Source organism: Tenrec ecaudatus, chromosome 18 (assembly GCF_050624435.1).
Source record: "Tenrec ecaudatus isolate mTenEca1 chromosome 18, mTenEca1.hap1, whole genome shotgun sequence".
Taxonomy (NCBI): Eukaryota; Metazoa; Chordata; class Mammalia; order Afrosoricida; family Tenrecidae; genus Tenrec; species Tenrec ecaudatus.
The window spans coordinates 4,157,150-4,183,143 of NC_134547.1; the positions used below are offsets into that span (position 1 = coordinate 4,157,150).

Consider the following 25,994-nt stretch of genomic DNA (forward strand, 5'->3'; position numbering starts at 1 on the left):
ACCCAGCCCCATGGTCCTTCTCTAAGTACCTGTCTTTGGCATACCTTTGAGTCTCAATATTTGCTAAATGAAGGGAAGCAGGAGGCAGCGCCCCGGACACTGGCAATCACAGTGCAAAGATGCTTGGGAAGCGCGAGGCGTGCAGTCTTAGCTCTGCCCCCGACTGGCGACGCCACCGCCAGGCCCACAGTTTGCACAAACGTTCGGAGTCCTGAGAACGGAAGAGGCACAGATTAGATTCCGCTGTACCGATCTCGCGGCCCGTGAAAACCTCCCCAAAGACTTCTTGCTGTGTGCTCATTTGAGTCCTGTTGATTATGATTTGTTGGGGCTTTTTTGTCACGTCTAACCGTTTAGGCATTGGAATTAAGGTCTGGGTGAAGAACATGGACGGTCCTTTGGAGTGACAGAAGCAGCAAAGGATCTTGGTGGAAGTAGAGCCAGAATGTCCTTAGAAGGGGAGGATGGCGGCCACACTTCGGCTTAACGTTCTTTGGACATGTTATCGGAAGAAAGATATCCTGGATAAAAGTGTGTGTGTGTGTGTGTGTGTGTGTGTGTGTGTGTGTGTGTGTGTCCAGGACAAAGAGGAAGACCTTCAAGTTCATTGCTTGGCAGGGTAGCCCGCAACAGTGGATTCCAATATAGCATTGACTGCGAAGATGGTCCAGGCCAGGGGGCAGTGCTGCCTTCTTATACAAGGGGGTCACTTATGAGTCTGAACCACCACCGTGATTTAAGGAGCTCGGGTGATGCAGTGGGTTAAGCTTTGGGCTGCTGCTTGGTCTATTTTAAACTCAACAAGAAAGAGATGAGGCAGTGAATCCTCATAGATCTTTACAGGAGAGAAACCCCAAAGGGGGGAGGACATTCTATTCTGAATCAGCTTGAGGGCAGTGGCTTAAAAAAAAATCCAATGAACACAGGAAAACGGGAGGAACTGGGATAAGCAATGGTAGACGAACTTGCTTGCAATAGAGACCTCTAATCAGAATGAGCACGAGTTGTTGAATGTTGAACAGTGATCCCTAAACTTTCACTTAACTCGGAAAGTTTTTAAGAAAATTATTCATAATTCCATTTGGATAGTTTTCCATTCCCCTCCCACCCCAAAGCGATGAGATTTTCAATGGCCTATTATTAAGGAGGCAGTCTCCCAAAGTGCCTCGGAGGGGCTCTCAGCCTGGCTCTTCGCTCTGTCCCACGACATCTGTGTCCCGGCCTCAGGTGCCTCTGCCCCCTCAGAGATCTCAAAACATGCTCCGCTGGTGTCTTCCTTCACAGTCCTGAGCTTGCTCCCTCTTCCTGCTTCTGAGACAGCTCTCTAGTACACAGGAAGAGCTTGATGGTGTGGTTTTCAACTTGCAGCAGGCCAAAGCCCCAAGTTAACAAAGGATGGTGGGCTTGGTTTACACCCTCTAGTAAGCTGGAGACTCTAAACACTTACTATCTCCTGTGGCAGAACAGAGAACTCCTGCCAAAATGGGATGGTAATTACCGGCCAGGGGGGCGAGAATTTCCAATACATCACAGAAGGGAGCAAGGGTAGAGGGGCTATCCTAATTGACCACGTCTCCCCCTCATTAGGTTTATAGACATCTTATTTGCATGGCCAAGAAGTCAAATGATGTATTGCATGGGATGTATCTACCGCAAAAGAACTTATTCAAGTTAAAGGGCCAAGATAGCATTTTGAGGACTAAGGCGCATCTGACCCAAGTCACGGTATTTTGAGTTGCCTCTATGCATGTGAAAGTCAGGACATTTAATAAGAGTGGAGAATGGCTGTATTTGAATTATGGTCCTGGTGAGGAATACTCAATATACCAAACAAGTCTGTCTTGGAAGAAGTATAGGCAGAGTGCTCCTTAGAAGCAAAGATGGGTATACTTGGGCTCTTGTACTTTGGAAAAAGACATCATGCTTGGTCAAGTAGGGCAAGCTGTAGAGCCAGCAAATTACTTACCAAGGCTCTTCCAGCTGTAGTCTCTAACTAACCACCAAAAAAAAGGACCTTACCCTGATGGTCCTAAGAGAAGGTGGGGAAGATCCTGATAGGATTCAGTTGTTGGTGTCTGTTAACGGGATTCATAGATTGACATCACGGTGAGTAAAAAAAAAAATGAGCTACCTCAGAAGCAGGAGTGGGGAGAGCTCATTACCATTAACAGTCGAGAGCAGAGAGAGCGCATCCTCTGGACCCCCAAGATCACTAAGCAGTGAATGTCCTTGAGCTGGGAAGGCAGCTTTATCATCAAAGGGGCCACAGGTATGTTGGCAGGTTGTGGGCAGCAGAGAAGGAGAAGAGTGTCTACGGATGAATCTTTTAGTCCCCTATATGCAGAAGTCTGGCAGGCTGGGCTTCTGGGGTGGAGGGAGGCCTTCACCCTGCGAGTTGGAGATGAGTCCTAATCACATTCTCATCATTAATGCTTGTGGGGAGAGGTCAGATGCTTATAGACATCCTCCCCGAGGGCAGTTAGTCACCAGACTACAGGGTAGGTCTCTAGGGCAGTTAGTCAACCAGACTATATGGCAGGTCTCACTCCCTGCTACTGGGGACAATAAACTATTCCTCCTTGAGGCCTGCCACCAAGCTGTTCTCACCCTACCAATAATGATCTCCATCAGTTGAGTCAGGGAACAGGCCAAACTGACTCTGTGACATCCAAAGTTAAGTTATCCGCCCGTCTTATCACATGTATACTGTTGCATGTATGTCCCTAGACCACCCCCTCTCATTTCTGTATTACCTATGGCACAACCCCTCCCTGTGATGTATGTCCTCACCTGTAATTAGGGGGCTTGCATGTCCCCAGAGAATATAAAAAACCTGGGGTAACATTAAAGAGAGGCTCTCTCCCTCCACGTGGACCATCGAGTGGGGCTGAGGTGAGCATATCATGAATCGTGTCTGACTCTATTTATTTCAGTACTTCACTTCTACCTCTCATGCTCTCTGTAACTTTACTATGATCTGTACTTATTATTGCTGTGCAATTGCGCCTACCGAACCCGTAATGATGTTAGGGGCTGGCTTCCCCTGACCAATGCTGTTCCCCACGATATCCTCCCATCATGGGTTGCCCCTAACAAGCACGTGGCCGATTGCTATGCAGCCTCTGCAGCTTTTTTTTTTGTTGCTTTTTTTTTATTTTAACAATTTATTGGGGCTGATACAATTTTTTTTCACAGTTCATACATATACATACATCAATTGTATAAAGCACATCCATACATTCCCTGCCCCAATCATTCTCAAGGCATTTGCTCTCCACTTAAGCCCCTTGCATCAGGTCCTCTTTTTTCCCCCCCTCCCTCCCCATTCCCCCCTCCCTCATATGCCCTTGGTAATTTATACATCGTTATTTTGTCATATCTTGCCCTATCCGGAGTCTCCCTTCCCCCCTTCTCTGCTGTCCCTCTCCCAGGGAAGAGGTCACATGTGGATCCTTGTAATCAGTTCCCCCTTTCCAACCCACTCACCCTCCACTCTCCCAGCATCGTCCCTCACACCCTTGGTCCTGAAGGTATCATCCACCCTGGATTCCCTGTACCTCCAACCCTCATATGTACCAGTGTACAGCTTCTGTCCTATCCAGCCCTGCAAGGTAGAATTCGGATCATGGTAGTTGGGGGGAGGAAGCATCCAGGATCTGGGGGAAAGCTGTGTTCTTCATCGATACTACCTCACACCCTAATTAACCCATCTCCTCTCCTAAACCCCTCTATGAGGGGATCTCCATTGGCCGACACTTGGGCCTTGGGTCTCCACTCTGCACTTCCCCCTTCATTTAATATGATATATATATACACATACATATATACATATACACATACATACACACACTTATCTTTTTTTTTTTTTGCATGATGCCTTATACCTGGTCCCTTGGGCACCTCGTGATCGCACTGGCCGGTGTGCTTCTTCCATGTGGGCTTATTTGCTTCTGAGCTAGATGGCCAGCCTCTGCAGCTTTAATGACAGGAGCAGACGTGTGCTATTGCTCTAGGGTCCAAAGACAGCCACACCCCTACCTGCCCCAGCACTGCTGTTAGGTTACTCCTCCAATGTACTCAGGGACCTCTAGGGGTAGGGTGCAGCCCACTTTATTATGTATATGTTTACTTACAATTACAGGGGCTTGCATGCCCCCCTAGACCATATAAGCCATGGTTGGAAATATATTCTATGTGGACTTGGCTCCTGAAGCATGGTGGTCCTGGAGGTGAGCTCTTGCATGCCTTATCTTGTCTGATGTCCCTTGAATTTTACCCCTCAATGACACAACCGCCCCTTGGACCCATTCAGTTGTGGGGACTGGCACCCCACAGGAAGTGCCCTAGAGTCAGTTTTGACTCTGGCCCCACAGACGACAGGATTGGACATGGTCTGATCCCAGCCCTCCTGTCTGTGAGCTCTTTGTTGCAGGCACCTCGCCAATCCATCTCAATGAGGGGCTTCTCTCTCTCTTTTATCCTTTCTGTTGATCCTGTTACGAAGCCGGAAGAGGGCTCAGGTTTGAGTTACTGGACGCCCGTGGTGCACGTGCAGCCAAGAGCTTCCTGGGCAGCAGCTCGCCCTCAAAGTGCCTGAGGCGTGGGTGTGGAGTCCCGTCGTTTATAGATGAGGAAACGGAGGTTCGGAAGAGTAACGCCACCTGTCCCGGGAGCCACACCAGCCAGGCTCACCAGTCGGCTGCCCTCCGCATGGGCTCCTGAGAGGACCAGGTGTCGGCCATGGTTGGCCCCAGTGTCACCTGACTGGATGCTGTGCCCCCCCCCCAAGAATATGAAGGGGGGCATGGAAAAGTTCTGGGGGGGGGTGAAATATGCCATCATCTTTCCATTTTCCCTCGAACTCTTGGAAGCTTCCTTGTGTCATCATGGTGAGGCCCAGTGGCTCGGCAGTTCCGTAAGGCCATATGAAGGGTGATTAGTCAGTGGTAAGGGGACAAGGGTGGGACGCAACAGCCTTTACTCAGGTCCCCAGCCCTCAGCGGTTATCAGGGGCGCTTCCATGGGGGTGTGGCAAGCGTCCCCTTCTGTCTTGCAAGTGCTTAAGTGAGAAATGAGCAGAGGGGGTGGAGGGAACAGGGACCTCAGTACCACCAGGAGACAAGATGGGGACAGAGTGCCCCTTTGGGTCCCAGGGTCCCTGCGCTGGGAACCTCCTAGACCTAGACCCAGGGGGGAAATTGAGGCCAAGGCATATGGAGCTTTTTTTTTCCCCAAGGGATTTCCGGCTCGCAGATGTTGAAAGGAGGAACTTCCCCCAGAGCTGACAAGGAAAGAGAGCATTCCCGGGAACTGGTGCACTGTTTGGAAAGCAGCCTCCAGAAACCTGTTGGCTCAGCGCCCCCTTGTGGAACTTTGGATACACCCCACCCCCACCCCCAACTGAGACACAGGCCCAAATGTGTCCCAAAGCCTGGGGGCTCCCACACCTCCTCCTGCTGCCCTGGGTGCTGGACAAGTGATCACTCGCTGAGGACCGGTTCTGGTGAGGTTTTTAATTAAAGTTTTTTTTTTCCAAATTCATCTCCTTCCTCGGCTGAACAAATACAAGGCAAAACGGGCAAAGCCTGATGACCACCACTTGGACCCACATCCGGTCGGGACCTCGACTCCAGGAGGCGGGGCCCCACTTCTGCGCAAGGCTCCCTGCACAGTCCTTGCAGCGGCAGCCGCCGGGGCGGGGCACGCCGGGACGGGGGTTCTCCTGGTCAGGGGAGGGCCTGGATCCTGGTCCCCCGGGGGGAAGGGTGGGGGGCGTGGGCTCAGGTGGACATGATGCCGCTCTTCTCGCCCTTCACCTTGAGGAACTCGGCCATGCTGGAGAAGTACTTCTGGTTGGCTTCCGCCACCTTCTTCTCTGCTGCCTGTGGGTTTACGATCTCCAGGCCCTGGGGTGGGGGGTGGGAGGTGTGTGGGTGGGAAAAGGGGACAGGAAGGGTGAGTGACAGGAGGCAGGGCCTGTGGTAGTGACCCCTTGCCCCCACCCAGCAAAGCCTGATAGATCTGTGTAAGCAAGTGGATCTCGGGTTGTGGGGGGTGTAACAGTTCACTTGTTGCCGTGGGCTGCCCTGCCCTCCCTACCCGCCGGCTGACCGTGGGACAGTCAGTAGGTTGGGGGCTTAGGCGATTCTAAACCCCCCTAACCGCGCCCCCCCTCTCCGCATCTGAGAACAGCCAGGTTCTGAATGAGGAAACCGGTCCTGGAGCAAATGACACCAATATCTGCCGACAGAGGCCCTGTGGCTGCACTGTCCCCCAGACCTCACACGCTGTCACTCCCAGCCTGTCACTAGGGCCCACCCCTGGCTCCCTCCTTCCTGCTCCAGTTGGTGGGCAATGGGTAGACAGCAGGGCGCCGGCCTCAGGCTCTCACTGGCACTTTGCAGCTCACACCCAGGACTGGAGGCGAGGTTTTCCAAAGGAAAGAACCCTGAGTTGCTGTGGGCTCACCCGGCTCACAGCGTCCCCAAGGGCGGAGTGGAACCGCCCCCTGTGGGTTTGCCAGGCTGGGAATCTCTACTGAAGCACAGCCTCATTGCTCCCCTGAGGAGCTACTGGAGGATTTGAACCGGCAACCTTCAGGTTGGCCGTGGAGTGCTTAACTGTCCGCAGCATGCTGGGGCTTCCGTTTCCCCAGTGCAGAAGCAGAAGGCTCAGGGCGGATGGTCTAGGAGGGCAGGGGAGGGGCTTCCGAGAACCAAGCTGACAAGAACTGCATGCCAAGCCCAAGGCGCCTGGCCTGACCCGGGCAGGGGCAAGGCACCTACCTGGAGCGGCGTGAAGGCCACGCTGGAGGCAGTGCCGGAGGAGCGGTCCCGGATGGTGGACTTGCCGCCATACACCACGCTCTGCTTCTGTAGGGTTCGCTGTGGCAGGGAGAGGGGGGATGGGGATGGGGCCTTAGCCAGCCTGTCCTATGGGGTCTGCCCATCCTCGGAGGCAGGGGGGAAGAGAGGGGGCTCTGCCACACCCATTCTGAGGAGGGCAGGGAGGATGGGGTGCTGGCTGGGGTACAGTGTGGCCCGGCCCTGCGTTACCTGCAGCGTCTTGGAGATCCTGGCTTTGGTGGCCTCGTTCACCTGCGTCTGCCGCACCCGCCCGCTGCCCGACTTGCCCAGGTGCCCCAGGCTGAAGCCCAGGTCCTCCTGGTAGGCGTCCTCCTCGATCTGCGGGGGACGGCAGGGCCTGCAGTCAGGCTACGGCGCTGCCCCTCCCCGGGTCCGTGGCGCAGACCCCTTTGTGACTGACACGGGTTGCCCCGTTTACAGTGAGTGACATGGGCCGGGCTTAGCTCTGTTCTCCCCCACCCCCGCAGTCCCAGGCGCCACCGCTTCATGGAAGACCCACGTGACAGTAAGCAGCTACAACCAGCCCGCCCCCAGAAAGGAAGCAGGCAGCAAGTGAACCGTGGTGTGGGGTCCTGTCCAGGGAGGCAGATGATACTGGTGGTCGAAAAGCGTCAGCGAGCACGTGGGTGGGCCTGACCCAATCAGAAGGCTGGAAAACCCGAGCCCTGAGCTCCCCACAGCCCAGGATGCCCTGCAGATGTGGGGCGCCATGACTGGTTCCGCGGTCAGGGGCTCAAGGCTGTGGGGTGCCGAGCCTCCAGCTCGCTGTGGGCTCCGTACGTGCCTCAAAGCTCACTGCCAACTCACAGCGACCCCACAGGACAGGAGAGAACTGCCCCTGTGGGTTTCTGAGGCTGCCTTTCCTGGAGCAGACAGCCTCATCTTTCTCCCCAGGAGCTGCTGGGGGTTTCAAACTGCCAACCTTGCAGCTAGCAGCCCAGTTCAGAACCCATGCCACCATCAGGCTCCTAGCCGGGCTCCGTGCGTCTCACACAGAGCTCAGAGGGAGGCAGGGGCTTGGGAGTCGGAGGGGCGGGCCAGGTGAGTGACGCTAGCTAGGAGCCTCACGAAGGGCGCTGGCGCGGAGGGGGCGCCCACCTCTCCGAAGCTCATGCGGTTGGCCTGCTTGCGGATCTCTGTCAGACCCAGCCTCTCCTTCATCTTTCGGTACCTGTGCACCACCGGGGAAGGGGCGGAGCTCAGTCAGGGGAGGAGCGGCAAGGCCCGCCTGCCCCTCCAGGCCCCGCCCCCGGGGGGCCCGGCTGTACCTGCGGCCACCCCGCTTCTTGCGCTGTCCATCCAGGGGCGCCGGCAGCGGCTTCACCTGCTTCACGGGCGGCGGCTCCTGCCACTTGTCGAACTTGCGCTCTATCTCATCCTTCAGCTCGTAGCCCACCTGCGCGCGAGCGAGCGAGCGAGTGACGGTTCCCTCCCATGGAAAGCTTTCAAACCTTTTTTCCCTGTGAACTGGGTGGATGCGACCCCCCTGGCCCCCCGCCCCCGTGCCCACCTCCCACAACGACGAACTTCTGTTCACCTGTGTCCTTGGTCCACGAGGTATGAGGGGCTAGGGGGCGGGACCCCTCGACTACCTCCCACTTGGCAGCCTTCAGGCCGGCCCGCGGAGGCTGTTTATTCCTGGTCAGGGCCCCCGCAGACGCCCCCTCCCCTGCGCGTACCTTGCCCTCCGGGCTCTCGTGGAAGCTGTCCACTCTCGCTGCTAGCGTGCACTTGGCCGCCACGAGCCGCGCTGCCTTCCGACGGAGGTCCTGGGGGGAAAGGGAACACGAAAGGGAAGCGGGGCCTGTGTGAGCTGGCCGGACAGATGGGCAGGCCGGCAGGACATCCAGGACGTCCTTCCAGCCGCAACTATGCTATTTCCAGCTGTCAGAGCCGAATCTGTCCCGGGCCCAGGTAGGTGGCTACAGCCTGGGGTGGGGGGGGTACCTCTTCCTTGTTCTAGGAGAGTTGGGGGTAGCATTTGCTCAGGCAATGGTCCCCTGGTCAGCTACTACAGGGCCAGATTCCTTCCCCAGCAGCCAGTCTGCCCCCAGGACCAGGACCCTTGCTCATAGCCACCCTGTGCCTGATCCAGCTTGGGACAGCCAGGTGAGGGGGCACACTCAGGGAGGGAGGCCCTCAGGGAGGGGCAATGCCACAAACATCAGGGTCCGCTGGGTGCCTGGCTCCGCTCCTTCAGCGCACACCACCCTGAGAACAGGGGCAGGAGGGGCAGGTGGGTGCTGTACTTTGCAGCAATGCATAATAAGGGATTTCCCAGGGGAATGGTTCTGGGGAGGGGGAGGGACGTGGAACAAACTTCAAACTGAAGAAACGAGAGACCAGGCTTACTGGTCTCAGGTTGTGGAAACGTATTATCAGGAAAGACTAGTCCCTGGAGTAGGACTTGCTTCTTGGTGGAAGAAGGAGAGCAACGAAAAAGAGGGCACCGCCCCCCGTCCCAACCCCCAACGCGACTCAGTGTCTAGTGGGACTGACAGGGTGCTGTTCTGCTGAGTCGGAGCCAATTCAGCAGCACCTAAGGGGCAGGTAACTAAGGCACTGCCGGGGGGGACCGGGCTGCTTCGGGCAGAGGGGCTGGCGCCTCACCGGGGGCAGGGACTGTACGATGTCACTGTGATAGATGTAGCCCGTGTGGGGCAGCACGGAAGTGGACGAGAAGCCCGAGAGCGTCTTGCGCTGAGCTCCAAGCAGCATGATGTTGCAGGCGGGCATCTTGGAGAGGTTGGTCAGGCCCCCGGCCACGCCTGCAGCAGGACAGGGAGAAGAGGGGCAGGGGACCCGAGGGGCACAACTCAGACCTCTCCGCCTCGCACATTTGGGATTTGCTAGTCTTTGCCAGCAGCCACTTCTTCCGGTCTCCCTTATGCGTTTCTGGGGCCTCACAGGGGTGGGGGAGAATGGCTTCCGCGGCTCTCGGACACTTGAAGGGAGCAGACCACCTCATCTTCCTCCCAAGAAGCTGGTGGGATTGAACCACCGACCGACCTTGCAGCTATCAGGTAAGCACCTGAGGGTTTGCCCCACCTGGGGACTTCACGACGCATGCACGCACGGCAGGTTAGTCCACCCACCCACCCCATGGGGGGTGTGGCCTCACCCATGATCTTGGCTGCGGTGGAGGCCCCGATGATGATGGAGAGGTTGGGGGCGATGAAGGACATGCGGGACTCCACATACTCGTAGATCCGGTGCTTGGAGGCGTTCAGCTCCAGGGCCATGTCACACGCCTCCTCCAGCCGCTCCAGCTCCTCCTCCGACAGCTGCTGCCTGGGGGGCGGGGCGGGCGGCATGGGAGGGGGAACCGGAAAGCCCTCCCTGGCGCCCCACCTGATGGGCCTCGGACACCCCTCTGCTCAGTGTGTGCACACGCACGCATGTGGCTGCAGGGCTGCAGAAAGGCCACGGAGGGAGGGCAGGATGAGACAACGCTGTGTTCTCAAGAGCTTTCGGAGTCCACGCTGCCCATGTGTGTGCACGGGGGCGCAATTCCGTGTGTGTATACGAGTGCGTGAGCACGTGCCTGTGTGCATGCACCTACATGTGAGTGGGCAGCTGGGTGTGTGTACATGTACTGTGTGAACTCCAGGTATACAAGGCTGTAACTGGCCCTGTGCATGTGGGTCACCTAGGGCCTGCCCCCTCCTTGCCACTAGGACCCTGAGGTGCTCTTCGCTCGATAGGGGGTTAGCAGCAGCCCTGGGAGCTCCTCCCTGCTGTGCACGCACCCCTGGGTGGTGGAGGCGGTGACGCTGACGACCATGATGGTGGCGTTGGTTAGGATCTGCTGCAGGTTTTCATTGTTCTTGCACTTATCCAGGCTGTTGCCCAGCTCCTGGGGGGGGGGGGTGGCAAGAAGGCAGGAGGTGGGCTGACGGGGGGGGGCGGAACAGAGACCATCTTCTGCCCTCCCACCTGACTCCTCCCCAGGCTCTCGCACCAGTCCACTCAGCGACCACTCATTCACACCCGTGAGGAGCCACCAGCCACACCAAACCACAGGCAGCAGCATCTGCCCCAGATGCCAAGACTGGCAGGCACGGAAGCTCACGGCCATTGCATCGATGCCTGCCTAGAGGGGCCCTACAGGACAGTGCCCAACTGCCCCTGGGAATAGACAGCCCCCTCTTTCTCCCTCGGAGCGGCTGGTGGTTTTGAACTGCTGGCCTTGCAGCAGTTCTTGCAGCCCAACATGTGAGTACTGTGCCACCAGGGTGGACCCGTGGTCGCGGAGCCTGGGGAGGAAGTGGGAGAGGCCTGTCGCAAAACAAACCGTGTAGGAGCAGTGGATCGGGAGCGAGCGGGCTCCATAAACCTTGACCCAAGGAGGAGAAAAGTTCACACAACCGCCACCCATCCCCTGGGGTGGTCCGAATCCCGTAGGACAGGCCAGGAAGCAGCCCAAGAGCCAAGGACCAGCAGCAGCCACGGGCGAGCCGAAGAATCGACCCGGCGGAACCCGAGGTAGGCATTCGGCCTCCGGGGCTCTGAGGAGACCCCTTCTGCTGTCTGGAGCCACCCACGCGGCAGCACTTGATTAAGGCAGCTCAAGGTGTCTACCATTCCAAAGCCAGGCGGTCCTGTCATGGACTGAACTGTCTCTGCACAAAGTGTGAGTCCACTTGGCTGGCCGTGATTCCCAGCGGTCTAGCAGTTATGGATGGATGCAGCTACCGCCCACAGTGGGATCCGCCTGGGGCGGGGGGACAACCCCCTCTTTTCAGGTCAGAGCCCTGACCCGCTGTGAGGGTGTCTTTGGACCCACCCGGGCTCCGCCCTCCCCACTCACCTTCACGGTGCGGATGTAATCCAGGGCGTTGGGCACCAGGGACTCCAGCTCAGGGAACCGCTTGGAGTACTTGTCCCGGATGAACTTGTGGATGATGTCTGAGGTGGACAGAGGGGAAGGGCCCCATGAGGAAAGGGGCACGGGAGGGGGGTGTCTCTCCACACAGGCACAGACACACAGCCCCCTGGGATGAAGGCTGTACCTATCGGTGGTCCCGCCCCGCTACTGCTGCTACCGCTCCGAGTCAGGCCCCTGAACACACTGCCGTGTGCACAGTGGGCCCGAGCTGCCCTCCAACTGGTTGCAGATGGACCGTGAGAGCCACGAAGAGCCCAGGAGCTGCTATTCAGACACAGGCTGCCAGGCCCAGTCTTGCAGGTTTCCACGGGCAGGGGCGGGAATGCCCTGGGCCTCCTGCCAGGCAGGTGAGAATTCGACCCCCACTGGAGCTCTGCATGCGGAGGCCACATGGTCGCTTCCGGTCCCTAAGCCCTGGCCCGAGCTCCGGAAGCAGCGGTGACAGCAGGGTGATCTTTGTGGGGTAGGACACTGGGCATGTGCGAGCTATGTGGCCAGGAGCTCTGACTCTCTTCCCCTGTGGCCTCCTGGGACTCGGGGATTCACTCACATCCCGCCCCCCAAGAACTGTGCCCTCCCCACCCCGCCAGCCCTGGCTTTGCTGGCGGGCCAGGGTGGTGCTGGCCAGCAGGGGTGGAGCAGTCACCTCGGACCATGGAGTAGATGGCTGAACAAAAAGAAAGGGCGGGCCTGGGCGCTGTGCTGGCCCAGACCTCTCACCTCGACTTCTGTGAGCTGAAAAGCCACCTCCCTCTTGTGGAAGCCGTCCTGTCACAGCAGCAGGACCGTGTGGACAGGACGGTGGCCTGGCTCCTGCCTCTCCCCCTCACATGTAGGGGCGAGTGACTGTTTGGGGGCCACTGTGATCCCCGCTAGCTAGCAGTCCTGGTGGTAACGTGGGTGATAGATGGGTAACTCACTGCAAGGTCTGCTGTTTGAAACCACCAGCCGTTTATTCCAAGGGAGAAAGAGGAGGCTGGCTGCTCCTGCCAAGACTTAAAGTCTCGGAAAACCCCACGGGCACAGTTCTACCACGTCCTATCAAGTTGCTATGAGTTGGCATGGATGGGAGGACAGGGCGTGCCATCTGGTTATCCCCACTCACTTAGCTCATTCTCGATCTCCACGGTCAGGTTGTTGGCATCCACGATGACCCGGTATTCAGGGGCCGCCTCTACCGGGCCCATCACTGTGAAGACGAGAGACAGAGGGTGTGAGTGTGAATCTACACATCCCCATCATTCCCCCACCCATCCCCCCCCTCTCACATCCCCATTATTTCCCCACCCATCTCTCTCTCTCTCTCTCTTACACACACACACACACACACACACACACACACCAGGGAAACTGGGGTGAGCTGGCATGTAGGAGGTGCTGAATGGTAAATCCGGGGCCGGCCCACAGATCTTTTAAAGGTCCCCCAGCCCAGTGTGCCTGCCTCCCTCCCACTTCTCCCCTCCAGACCAGATCCGACTTAAAACAAAACACCGAAACAGGTGTTGCAGTGGTCACAGCACAGCTTGGCTTCGAACCGAAAAGCTGACAGCCTTGGAACCCCCCAGGCCGGTTCTACTCTGTCCTGTCAGGTCACTGGGAGACGGAATCGTGGTAGGCTTGACCAAGAGAGAACCCATACCCCATTCAAGCACCCATGTGAAGTAGGCAACCCGTGTCCGACGGTTGTGAGCACACACAGACGGGAGGCCCTTCAAGAAGGGGGCGGGGGTATTGCAGTAGCTTTTCTTTCCGCCTCCCCACGAGCTTTGTGAAGCCCCTTTTGTACGCACAATCCTCGAACATTTCCACCACCATAAAAAATACACAAACACAAAACCCCTGCGCTTTTCAGCCATCACCTTTCCTCTGAGTCTCCTCCTCACACACACACGCCCCCAACCCCACCCAAACCAACTGCCCTCGAGTCCATTCCGATGCCTGGTAGCCCCCCATATGTGGCGGAGCAGAGCTGCACTGCAGGGGGTTCACACCCCAAGTAGTAAAAGTGCCAAGGGCCCCAGTGGACAGACGCACAGCCAGGGAGGAGGGGAATGACCTTCGGAGGCTTTGGCCTGCTTGCTGATGTACTCCTCGATCTTCATCATGATCTCGGCAAACTGTTAGGGAGAGCGGAGTCAGAAGCCTGGGACTGTCCCCAAGGAAGTGCTGCTATACCCCTCCTTCCCCACACGCCCCCGGTGCCTTCTGTGGAGAGCTGGCCGGGGAGCCATGGTTCCCTCTTACCATCTTGCTGTCCCATAGCTTGGCGATGCTCTTGACCGAATCCCCTGAGAGGTCCAGCTGCGTCTCCTCCTGCACGTCCTCGATGGTCGGCTCCTCCTCCTCCTCCCCATAGCTCCCTCCTTCCTCTTCTTCAGCCGCCTCCTCCAGGTCGGCCAAGAGCTCGTCTGCCAGGGACATCCTGAGGCCTGTCGGGGAGGGAGACCACGGTCACATCAAACCCTCTGTGCTTCCGGCAGGAGATTCTCCCCTGGAACCCCTGCTCCTTCTTTATCAGGGCTTCCAGAAGATTCATTCCAGTTCCACTCCAGATATCCAGAAGCAGGTTTGTTTTTTTTAATTTTAGTAAATCACTTTATTGGGGTCTCTTACAGTTCTTATAACAATCCACACATCTACTGTATCGAGCACATTTGTACAGATGTTGCCATCATCATTTCCAAAACATTTTCTTTCTACATGAGCCCTTGGTATCAACTCCTCTTTTCCCCCCACCCTCATGAACACTTGGTAATTTAGAAATTATGCTTATTTTCACATTTACACGGTCCACTGTTACCCTTTACCCACATTTCTGTTGTTCATCTCCCTGGGGGATGGGGTTGTACATCGATCATTGTGATTTGTTCCCTTTCTCCCCCCACCTCCTCCCTACCCTCATAGTATTGCTAATCTCATTATTAGTCCTGAGGGGTTATCTGTCCTGGATTCTGTGTGTTGAGAGCTCTTATCTTTACCCATGTATATGCTCTGGTCTAGCCAGATTTATAAGGTAGAACTGGGGTTATGATAGAAGAAACATTAAAGAACTAGAGGAATGTTGTGTGCTTCATCAGTGCTATACTGCACCCCTGGCTGGCTCTTTCCTTCCTTGTGACCCTTCTGTGAGGGAATGTCCAATTGTCTACAGATGGGCTTTGGGTCTCCACCCAGAAGCAGTTTTGACAAGATACACCCTCACCTGATTCTTACAGCTCTCTAGAAGAAATCACCCGGGGGGGGGGGGGGGAGTGTTAGTGGTGCAGCATTGGGTGGTTACCCAAAAGGTTGAGGGCTGCACCCCCAAAGAAGTCACTGTCTGCTTCCGCCAAAATTCATTCCAGGAAACCAATGGAGCCGCTCTCCTCTGGCCTAAGGTCCCTTGGAGTCAGAGTGGACCGGCAAATGAGCAGTAGAAGGTCCAACAACTAGAGTGAGCCAGTATATAGACCAACCTAACCTACAGGAATGGGCCCTGCACTGGAAATGAGCTTGCGCACTGGCGGTCAACCTAAAGCCTGGCCATGCAAACCTACCCAGCCACTCCGTGGCACACCAGACCACCTGCTCCCACATTTTTCCAACATCAGCCACGCCATGGGGGCAGTTCTACTCTGTCCCACAAGGGGACGCTCTGAGTCCGAATCAGTTCTAGGGGGAGACAGCACAAGAGCATCGCCACAGCCCCTCTTTCTTGGTTCAACACCTCTTCAGAGATCAGGGGTGCTTCTGTGAACGTGAAATCACTTGGGATCCACGTACCACACGGCCTTCGTGGCTACCCTAAGGTACGTGAATTCTCGTGGCGCACTGGGCTGCTAACTCTCAGGGGTTGTGGTTCAAACCCACCAGCTGCTCCGTGGGAGGAAGATGTGAGAGTCTTCTCCCATAGAAGTCTGGTTTCGGAAGCCCTATGGGGCGGCTCTAATCCGGCCCAGAGGCTCACGATGAGGGAGAAGACTCCATAGCAGTGAGTACGCAATGGCTTAAGCTACGAGCCCATGTCGGAAAGGTCAGCGGTGCAGGGAACAGCGTTTGCTCCAGAGCCGTAAGGAGCGCTTCCCTTTGCACAAGAAAACGACCCCGTTTATAAAGACGCGCCCGTCTCCGCCCACTCTTGCTCCCAAGACTCGGGAGCCTGGCCTCACGCTCCCCCTTCATCATCACACCTACCGTTTTCCCGTCTCGCAGCCCGGTTTCTAGGAGAAAAGCGTCCCAGGAGCGGCCGGCGCTTACTGGTGACGTCTCACAGCCGCGCCGTTTGAGACGAGCCAGCAAGCCGCGCTCTGATTGGTCAGCTGCCCGCGACGTTCTCGGCCGCGTTTGAAACCACAACTTTATTGGTAGGCGTTGCTCGGCTCAGACCCGGGAGGGCAGGAAAGCGGAAAGGGACTTAGCGGGCGTACGGTCCGCCGTAGACCGAGTCTGGGAAGCGGAGGATCGCCGTCGCTGGACGACAGTGTCGAGAATGAAAGACAGTGGCAACGCGGAGGGCCGGTGGTGGCGCTAGGCGGGAGAGTGAGGCGTTTGAGCCAGGACTCGGGGGGTGGAGCAGGTGGGGGTGGTAAGGCGAAACCAGACATAGGAAACTACAACTCCCAGGAGGCATTGGATATCGGGCGCTTCCTTTCTTACGCGCGGTACCTGATGGGACAGGTAGTTTTCTGAACGCCTTAATCTAGCCCTTGAAGGGGTGCAAGTTTCCAAGCTTGAGGCGTGTGGAGCGGGGAGCGAGATGGAGCTGGAACAGAGGGAAGGGTAAGTGACTAAGCCTTTCTGAAAACTACGAATCCTTGCAATCGCAAATGGGCAATGCTTTTATCTAAAGGGCTGACAGAAATCGTAGTTCGTGCAACTGTTATGCTTTATCTTGGGACATAGTCCCCCCTCCCAAATAGGGGTCTTTTAGGGACCAGAGGCTGCCCTCGGGCATCCTGGGGTGGAGGGACTTGGGGTCAGGACTCCTGGTCTGAGGGAGGAGGAGGGCTGGGGGTCAGGACTCCTGGTCTGAGGGAGGAGGGCTGGGGGTCAGGACCCCTGGTCTGAGGGAGAAGGGCTGGGAGTCAGGACTCCTGGTCTGAGGGACGAGGGGCTGGGGGCAGGACTCCTGGTCTGAGGGAGGAGGAGGGCTGGGGGTCAGGACTCCTGGTCTGAGGGAGGAGGAGGGCTGGGGGTCAGGACTCCTAGTCTGAGGGAGGAGGAGGACTGGGGGTCAGGACTCCTGGTCTTAGGGAGGAGGACTGGGGGTCAGGACTCCTGGTCTGAGGGAGGAGGAGGGCTGTGGGGTCAGGATTCCTGGTCTGAGGGAGGAGGAGGGGCTGGAGGTCAGGACTCCTGGTCGGAGGGAGGAGGACTGGGGGTCAGGACTCCTGGTCTGAGGGAGGAGGAGGGTTGGGGGTCAGGACCCCTGATCTGAGGGAGGAGGGCTGGGGGTCAGGACTCCTGGTCTGAGGGAGGAGGGGCTGGGGGTCAGGACTCCTGGTCTGAGGGAGGAGGAGGGTTGGGGGTCAGGACCCCTGATCTGAGGGAGGAGGGCTGGGGGTCAGGACTCCTGGTCTGAGGGAGGAGGGTTGGGGGTCAGGACTCCTGGTCTGAGGGAGGAGGAGGGCTGGGGGTCAGGACTCCTGGTCTGAGGGAGGGGGGCTGAGCAGTGGGGTCAGGACTCCGGGTCTGAGGGCGGTGGGGCTGCGGGTCAGGACTTTTGGGTCCGGACTTCTGCGACCCTGAACCCGCGACCCTCAGGACCATGGCGGCCGTGGGCTTTGAGGAGTTCTCAGCGCCGCCGGGCTCGGAGTTGGCGCTGCCCCCGCTCTTCGGCGGCCACATCCTGGAGAGCGAGCTGGAAACGGAGGTGGAGTTCGTGTCTGGAGGTCTGGGCGGCGCGGGGCTCCGGGAGCGGGACGAAGAGGAGGAGGCGGCGCGGGGCCGGCGGCGACGCCAGCGGGAACTGAACCGCCGCAAGTACCAGGCGCTGGGGCGGCGCTGCCGGGAGATGGAGCAGGTGGGTGGGTCTGCATCCCGTTCAGGGGTTCCCTTGCCTAAGGGACCCCCTCCTCCCTGTCCGCACCTGTCCGCCGGGACGGTGTCTTCAGGAGGCTTTGCCAGCAGCCCCGCCCCGCCCCTCTGAGGTCACTGACCGCAAGTCCCAAGGAGTGCATCCGTCTGCTCGCTGGAGCTGAGCTTGGGCCCCCCCTGCCAGTGGCCACAGCCCCTCAGCTTGTGCAGGCCCCAGGCTACCATCCTGGGCTTCCCAGTGGGGAGATTGGAGCTGCTGCTGCGAATCCTGGGAACCCTGGTGGCCCAGTTGGTGGTCGGCAGATAAAACCCACCAGCAGCTCCTTTGACAAAGGCGATCTGGAGGGAACAGTTCTCTGCCCAGCAGGGTTTCTGCGAGTCAGAGTGGGTGCCATAGCTGTAGGTTTGGCGTTTGTCCGCCCATCCCAGGCACTCAGTCTCACATCCCCAAACCCGACTCACGACCATCGAGTCGATTCAGACTTAGCACAATTAATTCAGACAGAACCACCCCTGTGGGGGTTCTCCACCTGTGGGTCGCGACCCCTTGTGAGGGTGTCAAAGGACCCTTTTGCAGGGGTCGCCGGATTCATCACGGTAGCAAAATGGGAGTGATGAAGTAGCAACGAAAATAATTTTATGGCTGGGGGGGGGTCACCACCACATGAGGACCTGTATGAAAGGGTCACGGCATTAGGAAGGTTGAGAACCATTGCTATAGATCTTTATGGGCCTCACCTTTCTCCCATGAGGTGGCTGGGGGTTTAAAACTGCTGACCTTGCAGTTAGCAGCCATGAAGCCACCATTCTAAGGTTTAACTCACAAGTCGTGACCCTCCTTGCACCTCAGCCTCTCAGCGCCTCTGTTCAGGCGTCCCCCACTGCAGTCCCCTGGCACACACCTTGTGGAGAACCAGCTGCACCCTCTCCAACACTCAGACGTGACCCCTGTGTTCTGCTCAAAAGCTTTCCATGGAAACATCCCATTCCAGACCCACTGCTGTCGAGTGGATTCCGGCTCACAGGGACCCTGTAGGACAGCGTAGAAACCCCGCAGGGCAGGGTAGAACTGCCCCCATCGGGTTTCCAAAGCGGAAATATCCGACACACGTCAAGGGCGGGCACCTCTCCTCTGGCCAGGGCCATTTGGATATTTCTAGCCTGCTGCATGCAGTCCCACGTTGAATGAACTCACCGCGAATGTTGCTGGCTGGACCTGCTTCCCCTTGGCGAGGCTGGTGATGCTAGCTGGCATTGATTGCTCATGCCTTACAGCAGCGGTTCTCAACCTGAGTCGCGACCCCTTGGGGGGACGAAGGACCCTTTCACAGGTGTTGCCGGATTCATCACAGTAGCAAATGACAGTGATGAAGTGACAAGGGAAATAACTTTATGGCTGGGGGTCACCACAACATGAGGAACCGTATGAAAGGGTCACAGCATTAGGAAGGTTGAGAACCACTGCCTTGCAGGGTCTGTGGGCCCACGTGCCCCATCGGGTGGCACAGCAGACTGCTCGGAGGGTTTCAGCTCAACTACCTTCTGGCTGGCAGTCGAGCGCTTTAACCACGGGGCCAGCACAGCGCCGACTCTTTCAAAAAACCGTCCCCTGCACTCTTAAAAAACAAAAAACGAACCAGAGTGACTGTAGCGGCTGACACCGTGGCTGAGTTCACCTTTCGGCAAAATTACAGAGTGGACGGGCAGAAGGTGGGGACAATGCCAAGCACAGGTGTTTTCTCCCCCTTCCCCGCAGGTGAACGAGCGGGTCCTGAACAGACTGCACCAGGTACAGCGGATTACGCGGAGGCTGCAGCAGGAACGGAGGTAACCCTGCCGGCTGAGCGCCAGCCTGCCTCTCCACCCTCTCCCTGTGAAGCAGGGTGCTGGCGGGGGGTGGGTGCTTCACCGGTGGCTCAGGCCTGGTCACAAGCCCGTGCACGCCACATGCCACATCCCTTTCTGCCCCTCCCGCGAGTTCTGGTCTCGGAGACCCCAGGGGCAGTGCTGTCTCACAGGGTCACTTTGAGTCCGTACGATGGCACCAGGGCGCGGAATGCATGCTGCTTGGCTAGCAGCCCAGTCGGTGCACTTCTCAGACTGGGGTGGAGGCTATCCGGGACTTCTTTGGGATTCACAGCCCCTGGGGGCAGTCTGCGCTGCCCCTGGGAGTTGCCCAGGGCAGGGCTGCGCTGGTGCCAGGCCCACAGGTTTTTCTCTCAAAACTCGGGGCCCTAGCTGGGCTTGAGGGTGCTCGATGAGCTCCATGCATGTCGCATTGTCATCTCCTGTCCCCGTGTCTGCGCCTCACCCACTCTGAATGGCTCAGGGCACTGCCCAGCTGGCCTGGCTCACAGTGACCCTCCAGGATGGTGGTCCATCGTCAGATACACGCAGTCTTCGCCTTCCAGTGGGCTCAAACCTCTGAACATGGGGGGGCAGCCCCCAAAGGAGCCCACAGTGCCCCCCTGCACTGACCGGACCTCCCATCCCAGGCAGGGCCCGGGGCTTGTGTCCCTGCTGGTGGGGCAGTGGCCGTGCTCTGGGGGCCTTCCCCGCAGCGGCCCACCCCCTCTGCCACGCAGGTTCCTCATGCGGGTGCTGGACTCCTACGGGGATGACTACCGGGCCGGCCAGTTCACCATCGTGCTGGAGGTGAGGGCCGCCCCGTGTGTGTGTGTGTGGCGGGGGGGGGGGGGGTGGAGTGTCACACACAGTGAAGACTCTCACACACACATACACACCCCTGCCAGGACGAAGGCAGCCAGGGAACGGACGCTCCCACCCCAGGAAATGCTGAGAACGAGCCTCCGGAGAAAGAGTTGACCCCGCCCAGAAGGACCCCCGCAGTCCCTGAGTCCAGCAGCCCAGTGGCGGGAGAGGGGCCCAGTGGGCGGAAGAGGCGTCGGGCACCCCGGGATGGACGCCGGGGGACAGGCAGTACGCTGACCCCAGAGCTGACCCCTGTGCAGGTGAGAGGCTGGGAGGCAAGGTGGGCCCTGGGAGAGAATCAGGGAAGGTGGGGGACTCAGGGTGGGTGGAAGGGCTGGGGTTGGGCAGATCACTGCAGTGGGTAGGGGTGGGGATTCAATGCGTCCTTACAGGGACCCACCCTCTAGTCTAGGGTCAGAGGATGTAGGTCTTAGCCCCCAGCCTCAGCTCCAAGGGCCAGTACAAGGGTGGAGGCACAGCAGGATGCAGGCCTGGTGGGGGTGTGATCAGGGGAGGACACACTGTGGACAGTGTGCCGCAGCCACTCACCGTCCTTGTCCCCCTCCCCTAGATCAAGGTCGAGGACGACTTTGGCTTCGAAGCAGACGAGGCCCTGGACTCGAGCTGGGTATCTCGGGAGCCAGACAAACTGCTGCCCTACCCTACCCTGGCTAGCTCCCCCTTCGACTGACCTGCTGCACCCAATAAACTGTTGCCCTTCCCACCCCCCGATTTCGCAGCCCTCATCTACGGCCCGCTGGATCACACACTCCGGAGCAGGGGCTGGTTTCCAGGTCTTTATTGGCCCGGCCGCGCCTGCGCTCACAGTTTCTTCAGCCACTCCAGGCTGGGGCCCTGCGGGTCCTGAGGGTGGCTCGGCACATCCGGCATGTTCCCGTTGTCGCGGAGGGGCACTGTGGGGCGGGAGGGGGCGGTGAGGCCCGCGAAGTTCTGGGGAGTGGGGTGGGTGGTCATGGGACTGAGAGTTGACAGGACCCGGGGGTGAGGGGGGGGGCAAGGTGCAGAAAACCAGGGATGGTGGGGGACGGAGACCGCCAAAGAGGAAGCCAGAAAGCCAATCACTGAGATGGCAACCAGGAGGGGACCTCAGAGACAGTGTCCCTGGGCACCACTGTCCGTGTCCCACAAGACAGCCAGGCTGTCTGTTCCCAGGATGATTTGTAGCCACGGAAACCCTGTCAGGTCATTAGAAGCTGAAATCAACTCGATGATGGCTGTGAGTTTTTGGGGTGCGGTGAGTTAAGCAAGGGGCAGTGCCAGCTGCACCCGGGGAGGACGACAAGGCAGTCTACTCCTGAGAAGCCACCCAGTCCCAGAAACGCAGTCCCAGAAGGCTATGAACTGGGATGCCCAATGGCCGTGGGTTTGGCTTCAGGTTTTCGACTGGGGGAATAGATCACCAGGCCTTTCTCACGCAGCGCACATGGGGCTGGGTTTGGAGACGCCGGGCATCCAGGTGGCAGCAGAGCACTTAAACCTCTGCACCATCAGGGAGGAAGGGAAAGCCAGGCCCACAGCCGAAACTCAGGCAGGGCCACTCTTCCAGGTCTGCAAGTTCTGGTAAAACGTTTTCAAAAGGCAGATTTCCCACCCAAGAAAGAAAAAGAAACCCCAAACCACGCCTGTCACTGTGGAGGTGATTCACAGTGACCCTGGAGGGCAGAGGGAACTGCCCCTTCTAATCCCACTGGCTCGCCAGGACCCTTGTGGGGCGCCACTCACCTGGGTAGCTGTAGGGCGTGGCCTGGTTCATCATGCTGGAGTACTTCGTGTAGGGACTACACAGGGGCAGGGTGACAGCTGTAGGGAGAGGGGGAATGAGATCCAGCGGCAGGGCGACCGAGGAAGCCCTTGGGAGCCCCCATTTGTGGGTGAAAGGTTAACAAGTGCTTTCAGGGGTGGCGGCAGCTGAGGACCGCCCCCCTGGTGGCACAGAGGGTGAGTGCCGGGCTGCTAACCACAGGCTGGGAGGTTGAGGCCCTCTGCTGCATTGCCCTGGAGACTTAGAAACAAACCCCACGCAGGGGTCAGTTCTACGCCGTCCTCTGGGGCCGCTACGAATGGGCATCGCCTCGACGCAGTTGGTGTTCACACCACATGGCATGAAGAGCAGACGCAGGACACGCCACGATCCGGCTTCTCAACCCATGGTGCCGGCGGGAGCGTGGGCCAGGTTTTTCGCTCGCCCTGGAGTGGCGGAGCGGTGCCACGTCAGGCCGCTCACTGCAAGGTCAGCAGTTTGGAACCACCAGCCTCTCCAAGGGAGAAAGACTGGGCTCTACTCCTGGTTTCCTCAGGGGCAGTTCCACCCTGTCCTACGAGGTCGCTGTGAGTCGGAACCGACTCCGTGGCAGTGGGTTTGTTTTGTTTCATTGTCTCCACCACTGTTGGTGCTGCCACGTCCCTCTGACTCTTTGCACCTCTGGGGCACAGCAGGGTGGCCCCACAGGGTTTCCCGGTCTCTCATCCCCCTCCACCTGGGGGCAGGCCACCAGATCTTTCTCACGCTGAGCACTCTCCCACTCAAAGCCAGACACCCCTCCCTCTCTGCTGTTGGGCCCGCCCTATCCTAGTGGATTTCCAAGGCTGTCACCTTCACGGGCGCAAGGCGGCCTCATCTTTCTCCCTCCGAGGGGCTGGTGGTTTTGAACTGCCGACCTCTCAGCAGACCGCTTAACACATTGCCCTACCGGGATTTTTAACAAGGCACCCCCAGCTGTGATTCCAGCCCCCACCCTTAGGTCTGGGCAGCCCTGTTCTAGAGCAGAGGTCACCCACCAGCATAGCACAGGCACGATAGGGTAGCTTGGTGGTTAAGCGTTGTGCTGCTAACCACAAGGCCAGCGGTTCCAAACCAGGGGAAAGACAGGGCTTTCTACTCCCTAAGAGTTACAATCTCAGAACTCACAGGGTCAGATCCACCCTGTCTTACAGGGCCACTATGAGTCAGCACTGACTCGGTGGCAATGGGTTCGTGCCCCCCCCCTAACAGGTTCCCAGCTGCAGCCCCACCCACCCAACTCTAGGCAGAGGGTAGAGGTAGAGGGCAGTGGTCCCTCCAGAGGCAGTTCTGTCCTATAGATGCAAAGAGCCCACAGTGTGTTGGGGGAAGAAGCGCTCCTTTAAAAAGATTATAGATCCCTGTGGCAAAGAAAGGCTGATGGTGTCTGGCTATCAAAAGATACAGCGTCTGGAGTCTTAAAGGCTTGAAGGTAAACAAGCGGCATCTAGTTCAGAAGCAACAAAGCCCACATGGAAGAAGCACACAGCCTGTGTGATCACAAGGTGTCGAAGGGATCAAGTTTCAGGCATCAAAGAACAAAAAATCTTATTGTGAATGAGGGAGAGGGGGGAGTGGGGACCCAAAGTCCATTTGTAGGCCACTGGACATCCACTTACAGAAGAGTCTCAGGGAGGAGATGAGCCAGTCAGGGTGCGATGTAGCAATGATGAAACATACAACTTTCCTCTAGTTCCTAAATGCTTCCCCCACCCCACCCCCACTATCATGATCCCAATTCTACCTTACAAATCCCGCTAGACCAGAGGATGTACACTAGCACAGTTAGGAATTGGAAACAGTGAATCCAGGACAGATGATCCCTTCAGGACCAGTGGTGTGTGGCGATACCAGGAGGGTGGAAGGAGGGTGGGTTGGAAAGGGGGGACCAATTACAAGGATCTACATATAACCTCCTCTCTGTGGGATGGACAACAGAAAAGTGGGTGAAGGGAGACATCGAACAGGGCAAGATATGACAGAATAATAATTTATAAATTATCAAGGGTTCATGAGGGAGGGGACAGCAGGGAGGGAGGGGAAAAATGAGCTGATGCGAGAGGCTTAGGTGGAGAGCAAATGTTTTGAGAATGAAGAGGGCATTGAAAGTACAAATGTGCTTTGCACAATTGATGTATGTATGGATTGTGATACGAGGTGTATGAGTCCCTAATAAAACGGGTCTCAGGGATTCTGCAGCCCTGAAGGAACTGTGCTCTTGGGGGTGAGAGGTAGTTAGGGATTGTGAACTAGCGCACAGGAGGTTGCAGGCAGTTGGGGGACCTTGGGGTAAAAATGGGACAGTCTTGGGGTAAAGGGATGGTAACTTTGGGAGCTACGATCTTGGGGGCAAGGGTGATACGCTGTGGGGCATGGGACTTGGGGGTGAGAGCAGGATGCTGATGGGGGTGATGGTATCAGAGTAGAGAAAGTTGGCAGGCAGTGGGATTTGGGGTAAAGGTGTAATTCCAGTGGGGGGTAGATGACTGGATTTTGAAGGGCTGGTGGTAGGCTGGTGGGGTGATGGGACCTGGGTGAAGGTGGATTGTTGGGGGCAGGGGATTGCAATAAGGATGGAATGTTGGGGAGCAATGGGGTCTGAGTTAAGGGTAGAATTCTGGTGAGGGAGGGTCAATGGGATTTGAGGGTGAACGGTGGAACGTTTGGGGTGATGGAATCTGGGGTAAGAGTGAAATATCTGTGGAGACATGGGATCTGGGGTGAGGATGGAACATTGGGGAGCGATGGAATATGGTGCCAAGATGGAATGTTTGGAGGGCGAGGGAGTCTGAGATAGGGATGGAATGCTTGTGGGGCGATGGAGTCTTGGTTAAGGATGGAATGTTTGTGGAAGAACAGGATCCGGGTGAGGCTGGGACGCTTGGGGGGGGGGCGATGGACTCTGGGGTAGAGTTGGAACATTGAGGGAGCAAGGGTGGACGTTGGAGGGGGGCGGGGGGCATGAACGTTCGCTGGGGCGCACTCACGCACCGAGGCCAGCGATGGTGAAGGACACGACCAGCACCGGCTCCTTGGCCCAGGCATTCTTGAGGAAGGTGACGAATTCTGCAAAGCAGGGGGAGGAGGGTCACCCGTAAGGGACTGCCCGCGGTGACCTCTAACCCTCGTGCCACCCCCACCGGAGAAGCCCCTGGGTGACCTCCACGTCGTCCCGCGGCGCCGACCCCACTATCTTAACGGTCGCTCCACTTGCCCCTTCTCCCGTTCCTCCGGAGGCTCCCAGAACTACCCGATTCCCCCGAGCCGGCACTTACTCGTCGCCATCTTGGCCTCGGCGGCGGCAGCTGTGAGAAAGCGAAGCACTCTGGGAGTTGTAGTTCCTGGGACGTCTGAGTCCACGCGTGCGTTCCGGCGCAGAACAGCAATGCCAGCAGGTGGCGAAACGTGAAGCACTCTGGGAGTTGTGGTCTCTCGGTACTTGAGTCCACGCGTGCGCCCTGGCGCAGGATCGACTCAGGCGGTGGTGGGGTCGTGGAGCCTTCTGGGAGTTGTGGTCCTGGAGCACGGGAAGCCGCTGCCTGTGTCCGCACACGCCAGAGGTTCTCAGGTCCGGTCTACAGGCGGTCTGCATCTCTGCGGTTTGGGCTGGTTACAGAGTCATTAGGGTCTCTTTTCTCTCGCCATCATCAAAACTACCCCGTGGGGAGAGTACAATTGCCCCTTTAAGTATCAGAGGATGTACATCTTTATG

The 25,994-nt window shown here is 57.8% G+C and overlaps 3 protein-coding genes across 3 annotated transcripts; 1 reads left to right on the forward strand and 2 right to left on the reverse strand.

The window, feature by feature from the left end:
- Positions 1–5,493: 5,493 nt before the first annotated feature.
- PRPF31 (pre-mRNA processing factor 31) lies at positions 5,494–16,069 on the reverse strand. The gene is made up of 14 exons (XM_075536558.1): positions 15,928–16,069; positions 13,999–14,183; positions 13,811–13,871; positions 12,860–12,943; positions 11,677–11,774; positions 10,616–10,722; positions 9,988–10,157; positions 9,477–9,634; positions 8,546–8,635; positions 8,135–8,262; positions 7,965–8,037; positions 7,056–7,184; positions 6,786–6,884; positions 5,494–5,906 (listed from the first exon to the last, which is right to left on the reverse strand). Exons 2-14 carry the CDS (start codon positions 14,173–14,175, stop codon positions 5,781–5,783), a joined length of 1,500 nt encoding a protein of 499 aa, XP_075392673.1. The 5' UTR covers positions 14,176–14,183; positions 15,928–16,069; the 3' UTR covers positions 5,494–5,780.
- A 22-nt stretch (positions 16,070–16,091) lies between these two features.
- On the forward strand, positions 16,092–21,210 carry TFPT (TCF3 fusion partner). The gene is made up of 6 exons (XM_075536559.1): positions 16,092–16,512; positions 17,497–17,755; positions 19,526–19,596; positions 20,355–20,424; positions 20,523–20,741; positions 21,053–21,210. Exons 1-6 carry the CDS (start codon positions 16,490–16,492, stop codon positions 21,170–21,172), a joined length of 762 nt encoding a protein of 253 aa, XP_075392674.1. The 5' UTR covers positions 16,092–16,489; the 3' UTR covers positions 21,173–21,210.
- A 55-nt stretch (positions 21,211–21,265) lies between these two features.
- Positions 21,266–25,636, reverse strand: NDUFA3 (NADH:ubiquinone oxidoreductase subunit A3). The gene is made up of 4 exons (XM_075536560.1): positions 25,558–25,636; positions 25,274–25,348; positions 22,225–22,302; positions 21,266–21,395 (listed from the first exon to the last, which is right to left on the reverse strand). Exons 1-4 carry the CDS (start codon positions 25,565–25,567, stop codon positions 21,304–21,306), a joined length of 255 nt encoding a protein of 84 aa, XP_075392675.1. The 5' UTR covers positions 25,568–25,636; the 3' UTR covers positions 21,266–21,303.
- Positions 25,637–25,994: the final 358 nt, after the last annotated feature.

What these genes read in the sequence shown, in the direction of transcription:
- TFPT (XM_075536559.1), top strand. Translation starts at nt 16,490, where the DNA reads ATGGAGCTGGAACAGAGGGAAGG. An exon ending in GAGCTGGAACAGAGGGAAGG is followed by an intron (nt 16,513 to 17,496) that starts GTAAGTGACTAA and finishes CGCGACCCTCAG; the next exon opens with GACCATGGCGGCCGTGGGCT. An exon ending in CAGAGCTGACCCCTGTGCAG is followed by an intron (nt 20,742 to 21,052) that starts GTGAGAGGCTGG and finishes CCCCTCCCCTAG; the next exon opens with ATCAAGGTCGAGGACGACTT.
- PRPF31 (XM_075536558.1), bottom strand. Translation starts at nt 14,175, where the DNA reads ATGTCCCTGGCAGACGAGCTCTTGGCCGACCTGGAGGAGGCGGCTGAA. An exon ending in ACCGCCTCCACCACCCAGGG is followed by an intron (nt 10,158 to 10,615) that starts GTGCGTGCACAG and finishes CCCGCCCCCCAG; the next exon opens with GCAGCAGCTGTCGGAGGAGG. An exon ending in CACCGCAGCCAAGATCATGG is followed by an intron (nt 9,635 to 9,987) that starts GTGAGGCCACAC and finishes GTCCTGCTGCAG; the next exon opens with GCGTGGCCGGGGGCCTGACC.
- NDUFA3 (XM_075536560.1), bottom strand. An exon ending in CTTCACCATCGCTGGCCTCG is followed by an intron (nt 22,303 to 25,273) that starts GTGCGTGAGTGC and finishes CTCTCCCTACAG; the next exon opens with CTGTCACCCTGCCCCTGTGT. An exon ending in CACGCCCTACAGCTACCCAG is followed by an intron (nt 21,396 to 22,224) that starts GTGAGTGGCGCC and finishes CCCGCCCCACAG; the next exon opens with TGCCCCTCCGCGACAACGGG.